The sequence below is a fragment of the Phoca vitulina genome, unplaced genomic scaffold (assembly GCF_004348235.1).
Source record: "Phoca vitulina isolate PV1807 unplaced genomic scaffold, GSC_HSeal_1.0 scaffold12, whole genome shotgun sequence".
Taxonomy (NCBI): Eukaryota; Metazoa; Chordata; class Mammalia; order Carnivora; family Phocidae; genus Phoca; species Phoca vitulina.
This window is the reverse complement of record NW_022589715.1, coordinates 33,675,209-33,694,888: the sequence shown is the minus strand read 5'-3', so window position 1 is coordinate 33,694,888 and position 19,680 is coordinate 33,675,209. Positions and strand designations below refer to the sequence as shown.

The 19,680-nt window shown below is 35.7% G+C and overlaps 1 protein-coding gene across 5 annotated transcripts in view; it reads right to left on the bottom strand.

Moving 5' to 3' along the window:
* USP34 (ubiquitin specific peptidase 34) overlaps window positions 1-19,680 on the bottom strand; it is a 260,898-nt gene that overhangs the window by 147,456 nt on the left and 93,762 nt on the right. For all 5 annotated transcript variants that reach the window (XM_032410902.1, XM_032410904.1, XM_032410903.1 and 2 more), the window contains exons 8-10: window positions 19,132-19,193; window positions 6,848-6,929; window positions 6,670-6,762 (exon numbers count right to left, since the gene is read on the bottom strand). In XM_032410902.1, coding sequence (XP_032266793.1) covers window positions 6,670-6,762; window positions 6,848-6,929; window positions 19,132-19,193 — 237 coding nt within the window. The remainder of the gene's footprint in view (window positions 1-6,669; window positions 6,763-6,847; window positions 6,930-19,131; window positions 19,194-19,680) is intronic.

Below are 19,680 nucleotides of genomic sequence, written 5' to 3'. Positions count from 1 at the left end.
GGGGGCGGTCCCAAGCAGGATTCATGCCCAGTGCAGAGCCCAATGCGGAACTCAATTTCACAGCCCTGAGATCATGACCCAAGCCAAAATCAAGAGTCAGACGCTGAACCAACTGAGCCATCCAGGCACCCTTACGACCCAGGAGTTCTAACCCAAGTATATATACAGAAGAACTGAAAGCAGGGACTCAAACATATGCTGTACAGCCACGTTCACAGAAGCATTATTCACAATAAATAGCCAAGAGAAAGAAGCAACTCAGATGTCCATGCATGTAGAAATGAAAACACTAGGGGTGCCTGGTGGCTTGGTCAGTTGAGCATCTGACTCTTGGTGTCAGCTCTGGTCATGATCGCATGGGTTGTAGGATAGAGCTGCTTCGAGATTCTCTCCCTCTGCCCCTCCCCACACACTCTCTTTCTCTCTCTCTCAAATAAATACTCTTAAAAAAAAAAAAAAAAGAAAGAAAGAAATTAATACATTAAATGTGGTATATACAAACCATGGAATATTTGGCCATAAAAAGAAAATTTTTATATATATGATAACAGGGATAACCCTCAAAAACACTGTGTGTAGTAAGTCAGACAAATATTTTATGATTCTACTTAAATGAGGTACCTAAAATAGGCATATTCATATAGACAGAATATAGAATATAGGAAACCAAGAGCTTAGGGGAGGGAAAAATTGACAATTATTGTTTAATGGGTACAGAGTTTTTGTTGGAGATGGTGTCAAAGTCTTGGATACAGACTGTGGTGATGGTTACACTACACTAAATGTATTTATGGCATTGAACTGTACAGTTACTAATGGTTAAAATGGTAAATTTTATGTTAATATTTATATATTTGTATCACAATAAAAAATATTAATGAAGAAAGTAAGAGAAAAAGTAAATATATGTGTTAAAAGGCATCATCCCAAAACTCAAACTACTAAGCATGTCTACTACAAAGTTTTGAGGGGAAGTAAGAGTGGCTTTGGTATCTTACATCCAGTCAAACACTTCAAGTACAAAGAAAACAGACATCTCAAGTATGTCATAACCCAGAATAGAACATCCACAAATTTCTCTTTAGGGAAAACAAAGGCTACTCAGTGAAATCCACAAGAATAAATACTCATTAATTCTGGAATGAAAGAAACAGAAATGAGGAAAAAGGATTGGTGGTGGATCATATACTTAAATACAAAATTAGCATTAAACAACTGTAGAAATTATGGTTTTAGTGTAGAATTTAAAACATAATTTGATAAAGTACAAATAATACAGTAAAAACAGGGAAGTAGAAATGAGAAAAGATAAATAATGAGAATTCTCTCATCTTCTGCAGAAGAGAATCAATCACTGTAATTTAGAATGAAAAGAAACAAACCCACAAAGAAAATGAGAGTTAATAATAGATACTAGATTTCAACAAACTTCTGAAAGACTAAAATGAAGGGAATGCATTTTAAACCGTTACAGGTAGAGAAGGGTATAGCTCAAGAGTAATTTGTGAGTGAGCAGCAGAGGAGGTAAGTTAACCTTCCCACTGTAACTGGGGAAGATACTAGACTCAGAGACCTAGATCTGATGGACAGCAGGAGATATGGAAATAAAAACAGGATTTCACTGAATACTCTTAATAACTGTATTTGTTAGCCATGAGTCAGAAAAATACAAACAGCCAACTTATTTATTCTACCCATCTACCAGGGCTCTCCCCTGGGTAAAAAATTATATAAAACCATGCTTTTAAGCACAGATACTGGTATCCCTTTTCACTCTCTCTTTTAGAAGTTCCACAGGCAGAAAGCCTAGCTAGCTAGCATGTCTCATAAAGCAGTAATCTAAATGTGTATACAAGTACACATGCTGAAGCTAATAAGCACTCATATGGGAATAAGCTTCTAAAATTAGTCATCACTAATCCTTTTGAGAATCTAATGACAATTATGTGCATAAAGCACATCTGAATCAGATGACATTTAAGTCCTACTAAATCCTAGAGAATGTGACCTTTGTCACTGACACAAAGATCTCTCCCCAAAAACTTAGCTCTATATTAAGATAAAATTATTATTCAGTAATTTACATGCATTTATACAAGCGTTCAAATCTGGAAAGCATTTAACAATAAATTCTAATAGAATGCAAGGATTGTGAAGGTATTTTTTGATGTCCTATGACTAAAACATTTTACAGTGAAAAGGTCTGTAGAGGGAAATATAAAGGTAACCAAATCAAACCAGAATAGGTAACTTTAAATGGTAGAGAGTCATTTAAATGTCGAAATATTTACTTTATATACTAGTCTCTGTATTTACTGAGAAACTAACATACACACGTAAAAGTTTCAAAGTTTATATAAGCATAGACAATAAAAAGGAAGTCTTCCATCTATCCCAGATCACTTACCCACAAATAAACCTATTAAAATTTCTTCTATATTTTTCCAAATAGTTCCAGGCATTCATAAGCACACACTGCATGTATATACATGTAATATATATACATATATATATATATAGATGCATCCTCTTTTTATAACTGTTTAAATACACATTGGGAGAATACACCATATATATGGGATTTTCTCTCAATAAAAGATTACCTATGCAGTGTTTAGTAAAACTGTTTCGTACATATTGTTCCACGTGAACACAATACAGCACCTTCAGTCCTTCCCATGACTACAAAGGATACTATTATATGAATTTCCCAAAACTTATTAAAACAGTCCTACAGTGACATTCCTTTTCTGCTATATGGTCAATGCTGTAGCAAACATCCTCATGTACATGTATATACAGAATTACAGAAATAGAACTGCTATATTGCTTCCCAAAAGCTATACCACACTGTGGTCAATATAACGCATTACTAAACATAATGGGAATTACCCAATAAATGAAAATGCCATTACATTATTTGAACTTACATTTAATCACAAAGATAAGCATTTTTCAAAAATTTATAAATACTTTTTCTATCAATTTCAAATCCATTTGTCACTTTTGTCTATTTTCTCCTTGGATTCCAATATAAGAGTTACGATACAAACAATGAAAAAAGCAGCAGCCAATCCAATTACTATGAGTGAAGTGTGTGTGTGTGTGTGTGTGTGTGTGTGTGTGTGTGTGTGTGTGTCTATCTCAGGGAGCAAAGTGACCTCAAAAACTTACTCCACATGGGAGGAAAAAAGACTAAGGTAAAACTGTATGAAACTAACCAACCCCAGACTTTGAAATTAATTATATTTAGCGCTCAAATTCTTAAAAAACTCAAAATGTAAAAATTCCTGATCATTCTAAATTTGTGGTAGCTTCAGAAGTAAAGTAGTAACAAACCCCAGAAAGTCCCAATTAAATTAACCCTGAAAATATACTTATTTTATATAGTTAATCTTTTATAGATATTTTAAGTTTTTGCAAACTGTATCATAGATTATGCCACAATTTTTAATTATTCCCTTACTAGGTCACTTCAAATTCTTGCTAGGGCAAAATGCTAAAACCTTTAACAGGCCATACTACCAGTTATCAATTTGATGAACTTCAGTTTCAATAAAGAATGCTCCACTATTCCTAGCTATTTATTCTGTAATGATACACTTATCATTATTCTATTCTCCTAGTCTTGCTCTGAACAAAATAAAAATTTTAAATCTACTAAAATGCATAAAATTTTCAGAAAATTTCCCTTTGTTCTGAAAGTGCTTCTTTACTGAAATGACAGTAATGTATAAATATACAGTATTAAATATGGGAAGTAAGAAAAGGTATTGAAAAATTACCACAACCAATCTAAGATGTAAGGTCTCGAGACGCATAATTATTATCAAAAATTTGAAACTGTTCATATAAAAAGTGTATGAATATATGAAGTAATCGGGGGCGCCTGGGTGGCTCAGTTGGTTAAGCCACTGCCTTCGGCTCAGGTCATGATCCTGAAGTCCCAGGATCGAGTCCCGCACTGGGCTCCCTGCTCAGTGGGGAGCCTGCTTCGCCCTCTGACCCTCCCCCCTCTCATGTTATCTCATTCTCTCTCTCAAATAAATAAATAAAATCTTAAAAAAAAAAAAAAAATATGAAGTAATTGACTATAATGGAAAAAAGAGAAATATAATGGACAAAGTAAGTATAATGCGAAAAATGGCTATTATTATAGCAATAATATAACTGAAATTCCTAAGAATAAGCTTAATATAAAATAAAACTTATATACAAGGAACTTTAAAATTTTGAATGATACAGAAGAAAATAAACAGTGTTAAGCTCTGGACAGGAAGACAACTTTGATTCTCTTCAAATTCACCATTATTACAATTAAAATTACAATATTTTTAAAGAGTAAGTCAATGCTAATATTTACATGAAAAAACAGAAAAATTATTTTTTTAAGAATTTATTTGTCAGAGAGCAAGAGAGCACAAGCAGAACTGCAGGCAGAGCAGGCAGAGGGAGAAGCAGGCTCCCCGCTGAGCAAGGAGCCCAATGCAGAACTCGATCCCAGGACTCTGGGATCATGACCTGAGCTGAAGGCAGATGCTTAACCAACTGAGCCACTCAGGCATTCCCAGAAAAATTCTTTAAAAATATATAAAAAAGAACCAGCCCTGCCAGATATGAACAAATACTCAAAAAAAAAAAAAAAAAAAAAAGTAAAGACATTAGTATAAACCCATGATTAGCAAATGTTTTCTTAAAGGGCCAGACAGTAAATGTTCAGGATTTAAAGTGGTAAGTATTATATATACTATATAAATATACGAGTACTATACTCTGCCACTGCAGTATGGAAGTAGCCACAGGCAGTATGTCAAAGAAAGTACAAGGCTGTGTCGCAAAAAATATTTACAAAATGAAGTGGCCAGCCCCAAAAGCCTTGTTTACCAAGCCAAAAGTTTACCAATCCCTGGTATACAGATGATGACTGGATATACTGATAGGTCAGTCTACAGACTCCAGAAACTGACCTAGTCAAAATGAAACTGGTATCTCAATTCAATAAGGAAAAGAAGAATTACTGAACAAGTGGAATGGGGACAACTACATAACAAAAAAAATGGGTTAAAAGTTAGATAAATGACATCTTGAACCAAGAAAAACTCCAAATGGATCAAAGACTAAAATATAGGGTCGCCTGGGTGGCTCAGTGAGTTAAATGTCTGACTTCAGCTCAGGTTATGCATGATCCCAGAGTCCTGGGATCAAACCCCATGTCGGGCTCTCTGCTCAGAGGGGAGGCTGCTTCTCCCTCACCCTCTGCCCTTCTGCACCACCCCCACCCCTGCTCATGCTCTCTCTCTCTCTAGTTCTCTCTCAAATAAAAATCTTAAAAAAAAAAAAAAAAGACTAAAATATAAAATTGAAACAGGAAGGAACTAAAGGAGAACTTTCTTATAACTTTGGAGTGAAAAGGCATTTCACACCATAAGAAAAATCCACAGGACATAAAAAAAATTCAACCACAAGTCTGAAACCACAAACTTGAAACTGAACACCAAAAACCACCTTAACCAAAAGACATCAAAGTAGAAAATAACTCTTAACACAGACACAAGTCCAATTTCACTGATATATAAAGGTCTCCTACAAAAAAGTAGTAAAGTAAAATCACTGATAAATGACAAAGAATATCAACAGACACTCCCAGTAAAGGAAAAAAAAATGGCTCTTAAACACAAAATTTGCAATTTGATTCACATAAACAAAATGCAAATTTAAAATACACATTTCACCCATCAGTTTAGCAAATATCAAGAAGTTTAAGGACACAACATACTGAGGAAGATGAGGGAAAACAGGCATTATCACACCATTATGTACCACAAGTAAATCGAACAGATGCTTTAACCAAACAATTCTCCTTAAAAGATAAATCTTTTGCACACAGATGAAATGAACATGTTAAAACTTATTTTAGCATTGTTTATAACAGAAAATATTGGGAAAAAAATAATGCCTATGAATGGGAATTGGTTAAATAAATTATCATACATGCATGTACTGAAACACTATGCCTGCTTTAAAACATTGGTGTTTTATATACTGATATGCAATAATCTTGACGATAAATAAATGAAAAAAAGCCAAGTCCACTTAGTATGCAACATTTGTAATAAAGAGGACCAAAAAAAAAAAAGAAAAAAAAAAGGGAAAAAAAAAAAAAAGCTTTCAAGTTAACTTTTTTAGTAAAAAATCTATGATGCACCTTAGAAGAATGGTATTCCTGGGAAACGGGGACCGGGGGGGGAGGGGGGGAGAATACATAACATATATTTTATATTTATTTTTTGGATTTTGAACCATGTAGATATATGCTTATTCAAAAAACTAGAGAAAACAGTATAAGAGGAAAGAAAAATACCAATACAACATTCAGGATAGAAAGGTTTACTATATCAACAAAAAAATAATAGGTAAATGTCTCTTAATAAACCAAGATGGTTTCATGTAGAATGTCCAGTTGACTGACTCTCATTTCCTTCAATTCTACCCGTAATATAGTAAGACATAGACTCTCAAGCCAGACTCGACAGATCCATGCCCAACTTTCTCTATGTCTCGGTTTATTTAGCTATAAAATTAGGGTAAGAGAACTTACCTCATAAGGGAATAAAACACTTAGAACAAATAATAAGGAAGCACTTAATAAATGTGTGCTTTTAATATTACCTGTGCTGCAGCCCAAATGCAATCAATATGCTGAGTACTCAGTCTCCCTTCCGCTGCCAAGAAGTTCAAAATCACTTGGCACTGTTTGATAATCTGGAAAAGAAAAACTTATTATAGCTAATTTTCTAAAGTACTGTTCTCTTAATAGAGCAGAGAAGTCATGTAATTGTCCACAAACCTCAATATGTAAATTTGGTCCAAATATATGCTCTACCACATTGTTGCTTATAAGCCAGTCTGCAAGTTCTTTTGCAATGGACCTAAAGTCAAATAATAAAAACAGTTAACACGTTAAAAAAATTAATATCATTTTTTCCCAAGCCAAAAAGGCAGATTCAGTTGAAAACCTAAATGTTTTTTAAAGGTGAGTTTATTTATTTATTAAGTACGCTCCATGCCCAATGTGGAGCTTGAACTCATGACCCTGAGATCAAGAGTCACAGGCTACATGCTCCACCATCTGAGCCAGCCAGGTGCCCCACAAAACTTAAATTTGACCACAAACAAATTATAAAGAAGTGATTATAAACAATTAACTGGTTAGAGTACCACAAAGAACAATTAAAAGAGTGGTGCATGAGTAGCCTACGCAGTGGGTTGGGTGTCTTGACTTTCGGCTTTGGCTGGGGTCATGATCTCAGGGTCATGGGACTGAGCCCTGGGTTGGGCTCCATGCTCCACATGGAGTCTGCTTGAGATTCTGTCTCCCTCTCCCTCTGCCCCTCCTGCTCGTGCTCTCTCTCCCTCTAAAATAAATAAATATTAAAAAAAAAAACTAAAAGAAATGGTAATATTGCCTGAATTTATAAAGCAAAGACAAATATGGAAAGATAAGGAGTACACAGGTGAAAATACCAAATGTAACAATAAGCAACATATTTTCTCATTCTAAGACTTTGCCTTCCCACTTTTTAATTTCCACAGTAGACATTTCAGCATTCAGGGAAGGTTTCCCAATATGCCCTCTACAATAAGATAACATCAGAAAAATAGGTTACCAAAAGGGTTAAAAAAAAAAAAAAAAAAAAAAAGTTTACAAAAAGGGAAAAAAAAAAAAAAAAAAAAAAAGAATTCTCTAAAAGCCAAACTGAAAGTCCCCTGCCTGATATTAATAAGGTGATTAAGTTATCCCTAAATATATCAATTGATTGTGCAGAACAACTTAGTTACATTTATCAACATCTCATTCTCCATTTCAAAAAGTAAACATCTTACAACACTTGTAGATTACCCTTCATTTTTTAAGAAGAGCTACCAATTCTCTTTTCGAATTAATAACTCACTGGCATAGAAGTTAACCTATTTTATTAGTTTTACCAATAAGTGTGAGTTTATCAGTTGTCATTTACACCTTTGAGATATACATGACATATAATATACTGAACACACTTAAAGTACACAGTTTGATGAATTTAAGCTTTAGTATACATCTATCAATTCATCACTACCATCAAGATAACAAACATACACATTAACCCAAAAAGTATCTTTAAGCCCATCATCAATCCCTTTTCCAGTCCCCACAACCACACTCCTCAGTGATCTGCTTTGTTATTATAGTTTCATTTTCTAGAATTTCATGTGTAAAAAAAGATATACTACGTAATTTTTAATCTGGCTTCTTTCACTCAGCATAATTTCTCTATTTTGCTTCATTTAGAAATATCCCATTGGTTTAAGTTCCGACAATTATGAATAAAGCTGCTATAAACATCTGTGTGCAGGTTTTTGTGTAGATGTAAGTTTTCAACTTCTCTGGGTAAATATCAGGGAGCACAACTGCGAGGCCTATGAAAAGAGTATGTTGAGTTTTGTAAGAAACTGCCAAACTGCCTTCCAAAGTGGAATGCACTCCCATCAGCAATAGATGAGAGTTCTTATTGCTCCACATCCTTGTCAGCATTTGGTGTTATCAGCATTCTGAATGTTGACTGTTTAACAGACGTGCCGTGGAATCTCAATGATGTTTTAATTTGCATTTCCCTGACGAAAGAGGATATTAGGGCATCTTTTCATGCACTTGTCATCTGTGTATCTTCTATTGGCAAGACGGCTGAGAAAATCTCTGGCATACTTTTTAATCAGATTGTTCATGTTCTTACTGTTAAACTTCATGATTCTCTGTAAATTCTGGATTAACAGTCCTTCATTAGACATATCTTTTGCAAATATTTTTCCCCCTGCCTATGGCTATCTTCTCATTCTCCTGACATTATCTTTCACAGAGCACAAGTTTTTAATTTTAATGAACTCCAGCTTATCAATTCTTTCTTTCATGGATCATGGTGTTGCATCCAAAAGGTCAGTGCCATACACAAGGTCATCTAGGTTTTTTCCTATCTGCTTGGAGTGATATAGTTTTGCATTTTATGTTTGTGTGTATATTCTGAATTAGTTTTTATGAAGTGTATGAGGTCTGTGTCTAGATTCTTTCTTTTGCATGTGGTTGTCCAATTGCTTCAATGCTGAAAAGACTATCTTTGCTTCATGGTATTGCTTTTCTCACAAGGGTCAACTAACTATACTTATATGGTCTATTTCTGAGCTCTCTATTCTGTTCCATTGATCTATGTCACCAATACTACATTGTCTTGATTACTGCAATGTTACAGTACATCTTGAAGATGGGCAGCATCAGTCCTCCAACTTTATTCTTTTCCTTTCAATATTGTCTTGGCTATTATGTGTCTTTGGTCTGTCCAAATAAACGTTAGAGTTATTTTGTTGATATCCAGAAAATAACTTGCCAGGATTTTGACTGAGATTTCAATGAATTTATAGATCAAAGTTGGGAAGAACTGTTATCTTTACATTTTCACATGTTCTATCCATAAACATGGAATATCTCTCCATTTATTTAGTTTTTTGGTATCTTTCATCAGAGTTTTACAATTTTCCTCACAGAAATTTAACAAAATATGAAGATCTATACCCAAGTATTTCACTTTTATACTGCTGACATAAATGGTATTGTATTTTAAATTTCAAATTTCAGGAGTGCCTGGGTGGCTCAGTCAGTTAAGCATCTGACTTCAGTTCACGCCATGATCTCAGGGTCCTGGGATCAAGCCCTGCATTGGGCTCCCCACTCAGTGGGGAGTCTGCTTGTCCCTCTGCCCCACCCTGCTCGTGCTATTATTTTTTAAAAATAATAAATTTCAAATTTCATGTGTTCAATACTGATATATAGAAAAGAAAATGAGTTTTCATTAACTTTGTATCCTGTAACCTTGCTGTCTTCACTAGGTTCCATGAGTCTGTCAATTCTTTCAGATTTTCTATATAGATGATCATGTCATCTCCAATCAAAGATCAATTTCTTCCTTCCCAATCGGTGTAACTTTTATCTCCTTTCCTTGCCTTACTGCGTTAGGTAGGATTCCAGTACAATGTTAAAAGACATGATGAGAACACACTTTCCTTGTTCCTGATCAGAAAACCTCTGAGGTTCTATTAATATGATGTTACCTGTAGGTTCTTTATCAAGTTGAGGAAGTTCCCCTCTATTCCTAATTTACTGAGAGTTTTTATCTTAAGTGTTCGAGTTTGCAAAATGCTTTTCTTTATCTATTCATATGATTATGTGATTTTTCTTCCTTAACCTGTTGATGTGATGGATTACATGAATTGAACCAGACTTGCATACCTGAGATAAAACTCACTTGGTTGTGGCATATAGTTCTTTTTATACATTGTTGGATTTGATTTGCTTCTATTTTATGAAGATTTTTGCATCTATGTTCATGAGACATACTGGTCTATAGTTTTCTTACATGTCTTTGTCTGGTTTTGGTATTAGGGTAACTTCTTCCTTAAATTCCTTCTTTAAATATTAGGTAGAATTCACCAGTGAACACACATTGGCCTGGTGCTTTTTGTTTTGCAAAGTCAGTAATTCTTTTCAAAGGGGAGGGCGGGGCAGGAGAGAGAGGATCTTAAGCAGGCACGGAGCCCAATAATACAGTCAGACGCTTAGCCAACTGAGCCACCCAGGAACCCCAGCAAAGACAATATTCTTGATTCAATTTCTTTAATATACAGGCTTCTTCAGATTGCCTATTTCTTTAAAAACATTTTTAAGTGGCTATTTAATGAAAAAAGTAGTGATAAGTATATTCTGAGTGAAAGAAAATAGGTTTCAAAATAGGACTTGACATGAGAGCTCCCATATCTTCCCATCTACATGAATTATACATAGAAAAACTGGAAAGATGAAATAACTTATCTTGTTTATACATATAAGAATTTAAAAAGCCATTTAAGAGATGCCTGGGTGGCTTAGTAAGTTAAGCATCTGCCTTCAGCTCAGGTCATGCTCCCTGGGACCAAGTCCTGCATCGGGCTCCTTGCTCAACGGGAAGCTAATGTTTCTCCCTCTGCCTGCTGCTCCCGCTGCTTGGGCGCTCTCTCTCTCTCCCCTCCTTCCCCCCAACAAATAAATAAATAAATATCTTTAAAAAAAAAAAAAGGCCATTTAAGTCTAAAGAGAATAAAAAGCTATGAATTAGATATATAGTCCTCAAAACGTAAAGGATCAAAATAAAACTACTGCTGTCCCCCCACATGCACATTATCTCTAAAATAAATAAATAAAGGGACGCCCGGGTGGCTCAGTTGGTTAAGCATCTGCCTTTGACTCAGGTCATGATCTCAGGGTCCTGGGATCAAGTCCCGCATTGGGCTCCTTGCTCAGTGGGGAGCCTGCTTCTCCCGCTGCCTGCCACTCCCCTTGCTTGTGCTCGCACACTCGCTCTCTCTGATGAATAAATAAAACCTTAAAAAAAATTGTTTAAAAAAATAAGTAAAATAAAATCTATAAAAAAAAATGGGGCACCTAGGTGCCTCAGACAGGTAAGCATCCGACTCTTGATTTTGGCTCAGGTCATGATCTCAGGGTCATGGGATCAAGCCCTGTGTCAGGCTCTGTGCCCAGCACAGAGTCTGCCTGTCCCTCTCCCTTTACTCCTCCCCTCGCTTGCTCACTCTATCTCTAAAATAAATAAAATCTTCAAAAAATAAACAAAATAAAACTACGAATGATATATTTTACCTATTCCTGGATAGCCCTACAAAAGCTATGAACCATGAGATAATTCTCTGGCCTGCGTAACTTACAGAAAGACAATTCAACAACTAATTATAAAAAATAAACCTCATTCCTTCAGTACCTTCAAGGATGTTATAAGGAAACCCACGGACTCTTCTAATAATACAGAGTTGTAACTATAACTTAGCCAAGTATAGGACTGAACAACATTATCAATCACAACTATTCAGGGCTCTGGAAACATACATATAAATGGACTCCCAGAAGGAGTGGGCAGAGAAAAACAAACAAAGAGACAAAACACCCCCAGAAATTATGGCCAAAATGTCCCACTCTGATTTAAAAAAAAAAAAAATTTCAACTACACATCCAAAAATCACAATAAACTCCAACTAAGATATATATACAAGGAGAGACACAGCTAGACTCATCATTAAATTGTTAAAAGCCAAAGATGAAGAGCAAAATCTTGAGATCAGAAAGAGAAAATGAAATGTGTGTACAAGGGAACCACAGTAAGTTTAATAGCTGGCTTCTCATCAGAAACAAAGGAGTAGAGCTATACTGGAACAATATTTCCACATTTTACTAAAATTCCATTATTAATCTGAAGTAAAGACTAAGCAACTAAGATGCATTCTGTAACCTATAATGCAGTCACTAAGAAAATAATTTTTCAGATATTAAAAAAAAAATCAATGGAATTAAAATGGTATACTAGGATAAAAGCAGTAGAGAAACAGAAAAACAAAAAAGGTGGCATATAGAAAACCAATAGCAAAATGGAAGACATAAATCCAAATACAGAATGACATTAAGAGTAAATGGATTAAATACTCCAAAACACAGAGATGGGGGCGCCTGGGTGGCTCAGTTGGTTAAGCGACCGCCTTCGGCTCAGGTCATGATCCTGGGGTCCTGGGATCGAGCCCCGCATCAGGCTCCCTGCTCCTTGGGAAGCCTGCTTCTCCCTCTCCCTGCCGCTCCCCCTGCTTGTTCTCTCTGTCAAATAAATAAATAAAATTAAAAAAAAAAACAAACGCAGAGATGAAACAGATGAATGGATAAAGAAGATGTGGTATATATACGATGCAATATTATGCAGCCATCAAAAAAGAAATCTCGCCATTTGCAACGATGTGGATGGAACTAGAGGGTATTATGCTAAGCGAAGTAAGTCGATCAGAGAAAGCCAAGTATCATATGATCTCACTGATACGAGGAATTCTTAATCTCAAGAAACAAACTGACGGGGACGCCTGGGTGGCTCAGTCGGTTAAGCGTCTGCCTTCAGCTCAGGTCGTGATCCCAGGGTCCTGGGATCGAGTCCCACATCGGGCTCCCTGCTCAGCGGGGAGTCTGCTTCTCCCACTGACTTCTGCTCCCCCTGCTTATGCTCATTCTCTCTCTTTAAAAAAAACAAACAAACAAACTGATGGTTACTGAAGTGGTGGGGGTGGGAAAGATGGGGTGGCTGGGTGATGGACATTGGGGAGGGTATGTGCTATGCTGAGCACTGTGAACTGTGTAAGACTGATGAATCACAGACCTGTACCTCTGAAACAAATAATACATTATATGTTTAAAAAAAAAAAAAAAAAAAATAATTAGGAAGGGAAAAAATGAAGGGGGGGAATCAGAGGGGGAGACAAACCAGGAGAGACTATGGACTCTGAGAAACAAACTGAGGGTTTTAGAGGGGAGGGGGGTGGGGGGATGGGTTAGCCTGGTGATGGTTATTAAGGAGGGCATGTATTGCATGGAGCACTGGGTGTTATATGCGAACAATGAATCATGGAACACTACGTCAAAAACTAATGATGTAATGTATGGTGACTAACATAACATAATAAAATAAAATTAAGAAAAAAAAAAAAACACAGAGATGAGCACGCCTGGCTGGTTCAGATAGTAAAGCACACAACTCTTGATCTCAGGGTTCTGAGTTCAAGCCCCACACTGGGCATGGGGCCTACTTTAAAAAAAAAAAGGCAGAGATTATAGGATTTGGTTTTTAAATCCAACTATATGCTGCCTCTAAAAGACAGACTTAAGGGCGCCTGGGTGGCTCAGTGGTTAAGCATCTGCCTTCGGCTCAGGTCATGATCCCAGGGTCCTGGGATCGAGCCCCGCATTGGGCTCCCTGCTCAGTGGGAAGCCTGCTTCTCCCTCTCCCACTCCCCCTGCTTATGTTCCCTTTCTTGCTGTGTCTCTGGCAAATAAATAAATAAAATCTTAAAAAAAAAAAAAAAAAAAAAAGACTTAAAAAAATATAAATAAATAAATGAAAGACTTTAGATCTAAAAACACAAACAGGTTGAAAATAAGAGAATGGAAAAAGATATACCATGAAAACAATAAAGTTGCGATGGCTATACTAACATCAGAAAAAATAAACTTTAAGCCAAAAAATGTTTCAAAGAGACAAAATGGGACATTTTATACTGATAAAAGGATGAAATTATCATTAACGTAACAACTATAAATATATATGGACCTATAAAAAAAAAAAAGTCCCAAAATACATGAAACAAAAAGCAACAGAACCTGAAGGGAGAAAAAGACAAACAATACAGCCAATTCTTGCTACTCTCCCTGCCAGTTATACTATAAAGCCACTGCACTAAATCAGCTAATACTGAACCCTTGAATCCTTTTTCAAATTATTCTCACCTGCTGCTTTAATGTATAAAAAGAACGTATCATTACCATCAAGTGCATCCTAAAGTGGGTTCTCTTTAGAAGCATGACTCAGTACAAGAATGTGACTTGCCATCTGCCTTTGATTGGAAGACTGCAGGTTTGATTAAACACAAATCTTATATGATCTAGGTACACGATTTGTTCTATAGCCCATATGCGAAACTAATTTAAAGACATATATTTCACAGAACTAAAATGTATCTTGAAGCTCCCATTTCAGTAAGGGTGATGCAAAGGGAGGTTTTTACCCCTTACATAAAAATGCCATCAGAGACGTGACATATAACATTTTATTAGCTTCAGGTGTACAACAATGATCGATATCTGTATATATTATGAAATGATCACCACACTAACTCTAGTTAACATCCATTACCATGCAGTTACAAAAATTTTTTTTCCTTGTGATAATAAGAACCTTTAAGATCTAATCTCTTAGAAACTTCCAAATATGCAGTACAGTATTACTAACTATAGTTGACATGCTATCCATTACAACCCCGACTTATTTTTTAACTGGAAGTTTACACCTTTTGAGCCCTTTCACCCATTTCACTCACTCCCCACCCACACCTCTGACAATCACTAGAAGCTTGGATTTGTTGTTGTTTTTCAAGCCCACCTATGAGTTCCTACAATATTTGTCTTTCTCTGGGTGACTTATCTCACTTACTGTAATGTCCCCAAGGTCAATCCATGTTGTCATGAATGCAAGATTTCATTCTTTTTTATGTTTGAATAGTATTCCATTATACACACACACACACACATATACATACACACGATTGAAGGGAAATAAAGACAATACAGTCAGTTTTGTTGCTCATGACAGTTCTATAAAGTTGCTGCACTAAATTAGCTAATACTAAACACTTTCTTCTTAAGTCCTAAAGAACAACTTTATCTTCCTTTTTCTCTGTCTTACAAAATGAGATTCACAAGTATTTAGGTGACGTGGCTGAGGCTGTCCCACTAACCTAGAGTTGGGATTCACTTTCTACTCAAATGACCTCAGAACGGAAGCTTCTTGCACTACAATGCACTGCCTGCTACCATTTCCAACCTCTGGTCACCTCTGTACCAGCACTAAAACAAGAAGGCAGAGCATCACCTTGTTTGACTTTAATTGGGAATGCGCATGTTGAGAGACAAATTTTTTACTGCTCTGTGCATGTCCACAAATGACCAATGAAACAGCATAAGTATTAATTTGGGGGTTAGAAATAAACTGCAGCAAACAGGCAAATTCACAAATATGGAATACACAAAATGAGGAGGATTAAATGGAATCGGAGACTTCAATAACCTACCCTTAATAACAGAACTAGGCAGAAAATCAACAAGAATACAGAAGGCAAAAATCCTACAAACTCATTAGACCTAATAGACATCTATATACAATACTCCATACAACAGCAAAAAAAAAAAAAAGCGCAAGAGTCCACTGAGGCATGTTATTTGCACGTACGTATTACACATCCCTAGAAAAAGAACCCCAGGGTTTTCCCTCCTGAGTGTTTTCATTTTGCTTCTTCATGATCCACGATGCCAGCTGAGGTTGTCAGCACAATGAAACCAAACCGGCAGGACAGGAACAGATTATTCTGCTATTTTTCTAGATCTCTGACTTGTATATCAAATCTGGAGCTGATCACTCCACATTGTTTAACCTGCCTGTGAGGTTCAAAACAATTTTCCCAACTCTGTGCTTATCAATGATTTCAAAATTTACCAATGTAAACCTGCTTCATCATCACAGTTAGAACCAGAAGATGACTTTGGAGCATGGCCTAATTAGAACCTGGCATCTGCCTCTCTTTTCGGCATTGTTAATATTCCTAAGAGCAACTGCCAGAACATTCATGTGCATCATTATGGCAGCACAGAAAGGTGGGAGGAAAGCTAAAATAGTCTTCTTAAGCACCCATGAACATTCTGTAGTAGAGATCTTATGCTAGTCCATAAAAAAGACAATTGAATTAAAAAACTGGGCAAAAAAATGCATAAACAATTCACCAAAAAAAAAAAAAAAAACCCCACAAAATAGAACGGCACATAATCATATAAAAAGATGTTCACCATCATTAATTAGGGAAATGCAAATTAAAGTCATAATGAAATACTACTTTATACCCACTAGCATAGCTATCATCAAAAACACAGATAATAACAAGTGCTGCTGAGAATGGGGAGAAACTGGATCCCTCATATATTACTAATAGGAATGTAAAATGATGCAGCTATGCTGGAAAACATTTTGACGATATTTTTTAAAAAGTGAGACATAAAATGAGCATACAAACCAGCCATCATACTCCTATTTACCAAGAAAAATGAAAACATATTTCCATAAAAAGGTACACAAATGTTTAAAGGACCATTATTCAGGGGACAGACAGCTGGGTGCTCGTCAGTTAAGTGTCCAACTCTTGATTTAGGCTCAGGTCATGATCTCAGGGTCAAAAGATCGGGCCTCACCTCAGGCTCTATCCTCCGTGAGGCATCTGCCTGAGATTCTCTCCCTCTGCCCCTCACCTGTCACATGGGAGCACGAGCTCTCTCTAAAAATAAATAAATCCCTAAAATAATAAAGGAGCATTATTCATACTAACCAAAGACTGGAAATAATCACAATAGCCAACAACTGGTAAATGGAAAAACAAAATGTTGTATCTACATAATGTAATACAATTCTGCAATAAGAAGGAATGAAGTACTAATTCACTCCACAATGAGCCTCAAGAAAAACAGTATAGTGGGGTGCCTGGGTGGCTCGGTTGTTAAGCATCTGCCTTTGGCTCAGGTCATGATCCCAGGGTTCTGGGATCAAGCCCCGCATCGGGCTCCCTGTTCCACAGAAAGCCTGCTTCTCCCTCTCCCACTCCCCCTGCTTGTGTTCCCTCTCTCGCTGTGTCTCTCTCTGTCAAATAAATAAAATCTTTAAAAAAGAAAAACAGTATAGTGAAATAACTGGAAGAAACTAAATGAAAAAGATGACTATCATAATTCCATCCATATGAAATGTCCAAAATGGGTAAATCTATAGAGAGAAAGTATATTAGTGGGACTAACACTAGGAACTGACTACAAATTGGCAAAGGGGATCTTTCTGAAGTGATGGAAATGTTCTAAAACTGGACTGTGATGATTTTCGCATAACTCTGTCAATTTCCTAAAACTCACTATAAAAACAGATGAATTTTATGATAGGTACAGTACCTATACCTTAATAAAACTGCTAAAAAGGAGAGACACAATTCATATGCTGCAACAATATTTATCACATTTTTTGTTTGCTCCAAGTTTCTCACATTGTAAGAATGCTCTTCTTTCCCAATTTGAACTACTTCTACCCACTATTCCTCAAAATTTTGACTCTCCTCCCTCTTTTCTTTATCATGTCTTTAGAATGTATATTCCTTATACTTTGTTTTTAAAGATTTTATTTATTTTTGAGAGGGAGAGAGAGAGCGCGTGCAGAAGTGGGAGGAGGGGCGGAGATTACTGCATTGGAAAATTTAACATTCTCTTAGGCAGTCTTATGGAGGAGGCAGCACTAAAAGGATTAAAAGGGAAATCCAGAGCTGTAGTTTTACATACTGGATATAGTCTATGTAATGTCCTGACAGTGGGAAATAGCACTCCTAGTATGACCCAGAATTTATAAAGCTATGACCAATTCTAGGCAACATATTTTAAGGGGATCACGAACAAAGAATGTTGCCAGAGATGAAAGAATGGTCTGGTAATAAATCTAAACACCATAACATACATTGGAAGAATAAGAAGTCATTAGCCTGGAGAAGAAAAAGAGTAAAGAGACACCATCTTTGGCTTTCAAATTCATGAAGGGTTGGGTTCAACTGAGATTAACTCCACAGGGCAGAACTAAAATCAATGCACAAAAGTTAGAGTAAAGAAAAAATATGACTCATTCATATAATTACGAATTTTCTAACACCTTAAAACTATACAACTCTGTTCAAGCAGAAGATATTACTACCCAAATTAGATTTAAGAATGCATTTCTAGAACCATGAGAGACAATGGACTCTGAAAAACAAACTGAGGGTTCTAGACGGGAGGGGGGTGGGAGGATGGGTTAGCCTGGTGATGGGTATTGAGGAGGGCACGTTCTGCATGGAGCACTGGGTGTTATGCACAATGAATCATGGAACACTATATCTAAAACTAATGATGTAATGTATGGGGATTAACATAATAAAAAAAATTAAAAAAAAAAAAAAAGAATGCATTTCTATATGGACAAACACCTAAATGGAATACTGGAATAAATAAATATTTCTAAGATACTGAAAAGCCCTAAGCTATAACAACTACTTCTTTCTAAACATGAACATCACTAACTTGTTTTTTCCCCATAAAATGTGTTAAATGAGGTCTTCACATTATCGGCATCAAGAGTGCTTTCTGAAAACGATCAATACCATGCTCTTCATTATTAAATTTTCCCTTATAAATAGTACCCTTCTGCATGTTGTGACACTAATACTATGTGTTGGTATACCTTCTAAAAAACAAATGTTTCAACATACTGTTCTGAAAGCTTATTCAAGACTATACAAATGAAGCCACAAGGCAAAGAATTTCTAGTAAACACTTCAAACCTAATAGTCACAATTATTATTTACCATATAAGCTGCTGCACAATAAAATGGTACACTTATGTATAAATTAATGTTCCTACTTACGTTTCTGTGTCTGATACCAAGGATTCATTATTGCATACATCATTGAAGGTGTGAAGTTGATTCTATAATTAGAGAAAAGAAATTAAAGTGTTTTTTTTTTACAAATTTTTTCTGGTATGTTACCAACTGTCAAGAAACATGGTTTGATATATATAAAATCAATAAGCAGATCAAAATTGTAAAATATAAGACAATAAGAATTTCACACACACACACCAATTAGTCTGGTTATTTCACCATATTAAAATAAATAATTTCATACTATCAGTAATACTCATGCTTTATTCCACTAAATACATGAGAAAAAAACAAGAAAACAAAGCTAAATAAGGGAAAAATACAAAAATCTAATGCAAGCAAGTGTATGTCACCACAGACATAAAATTTAAGGAAAGGATTCTTCAATAAATTCATTTAAGATTTACTTTAGAAAAATGTCAACAAGTGTTCTCTATATTTACAAAGTCCAATACCTGTGTAAAATCTAGTTACTCCAAGAATAACACTACAAAGGAGTAAAGTTCATAGAGACCTTGGTAAACCAGAAAA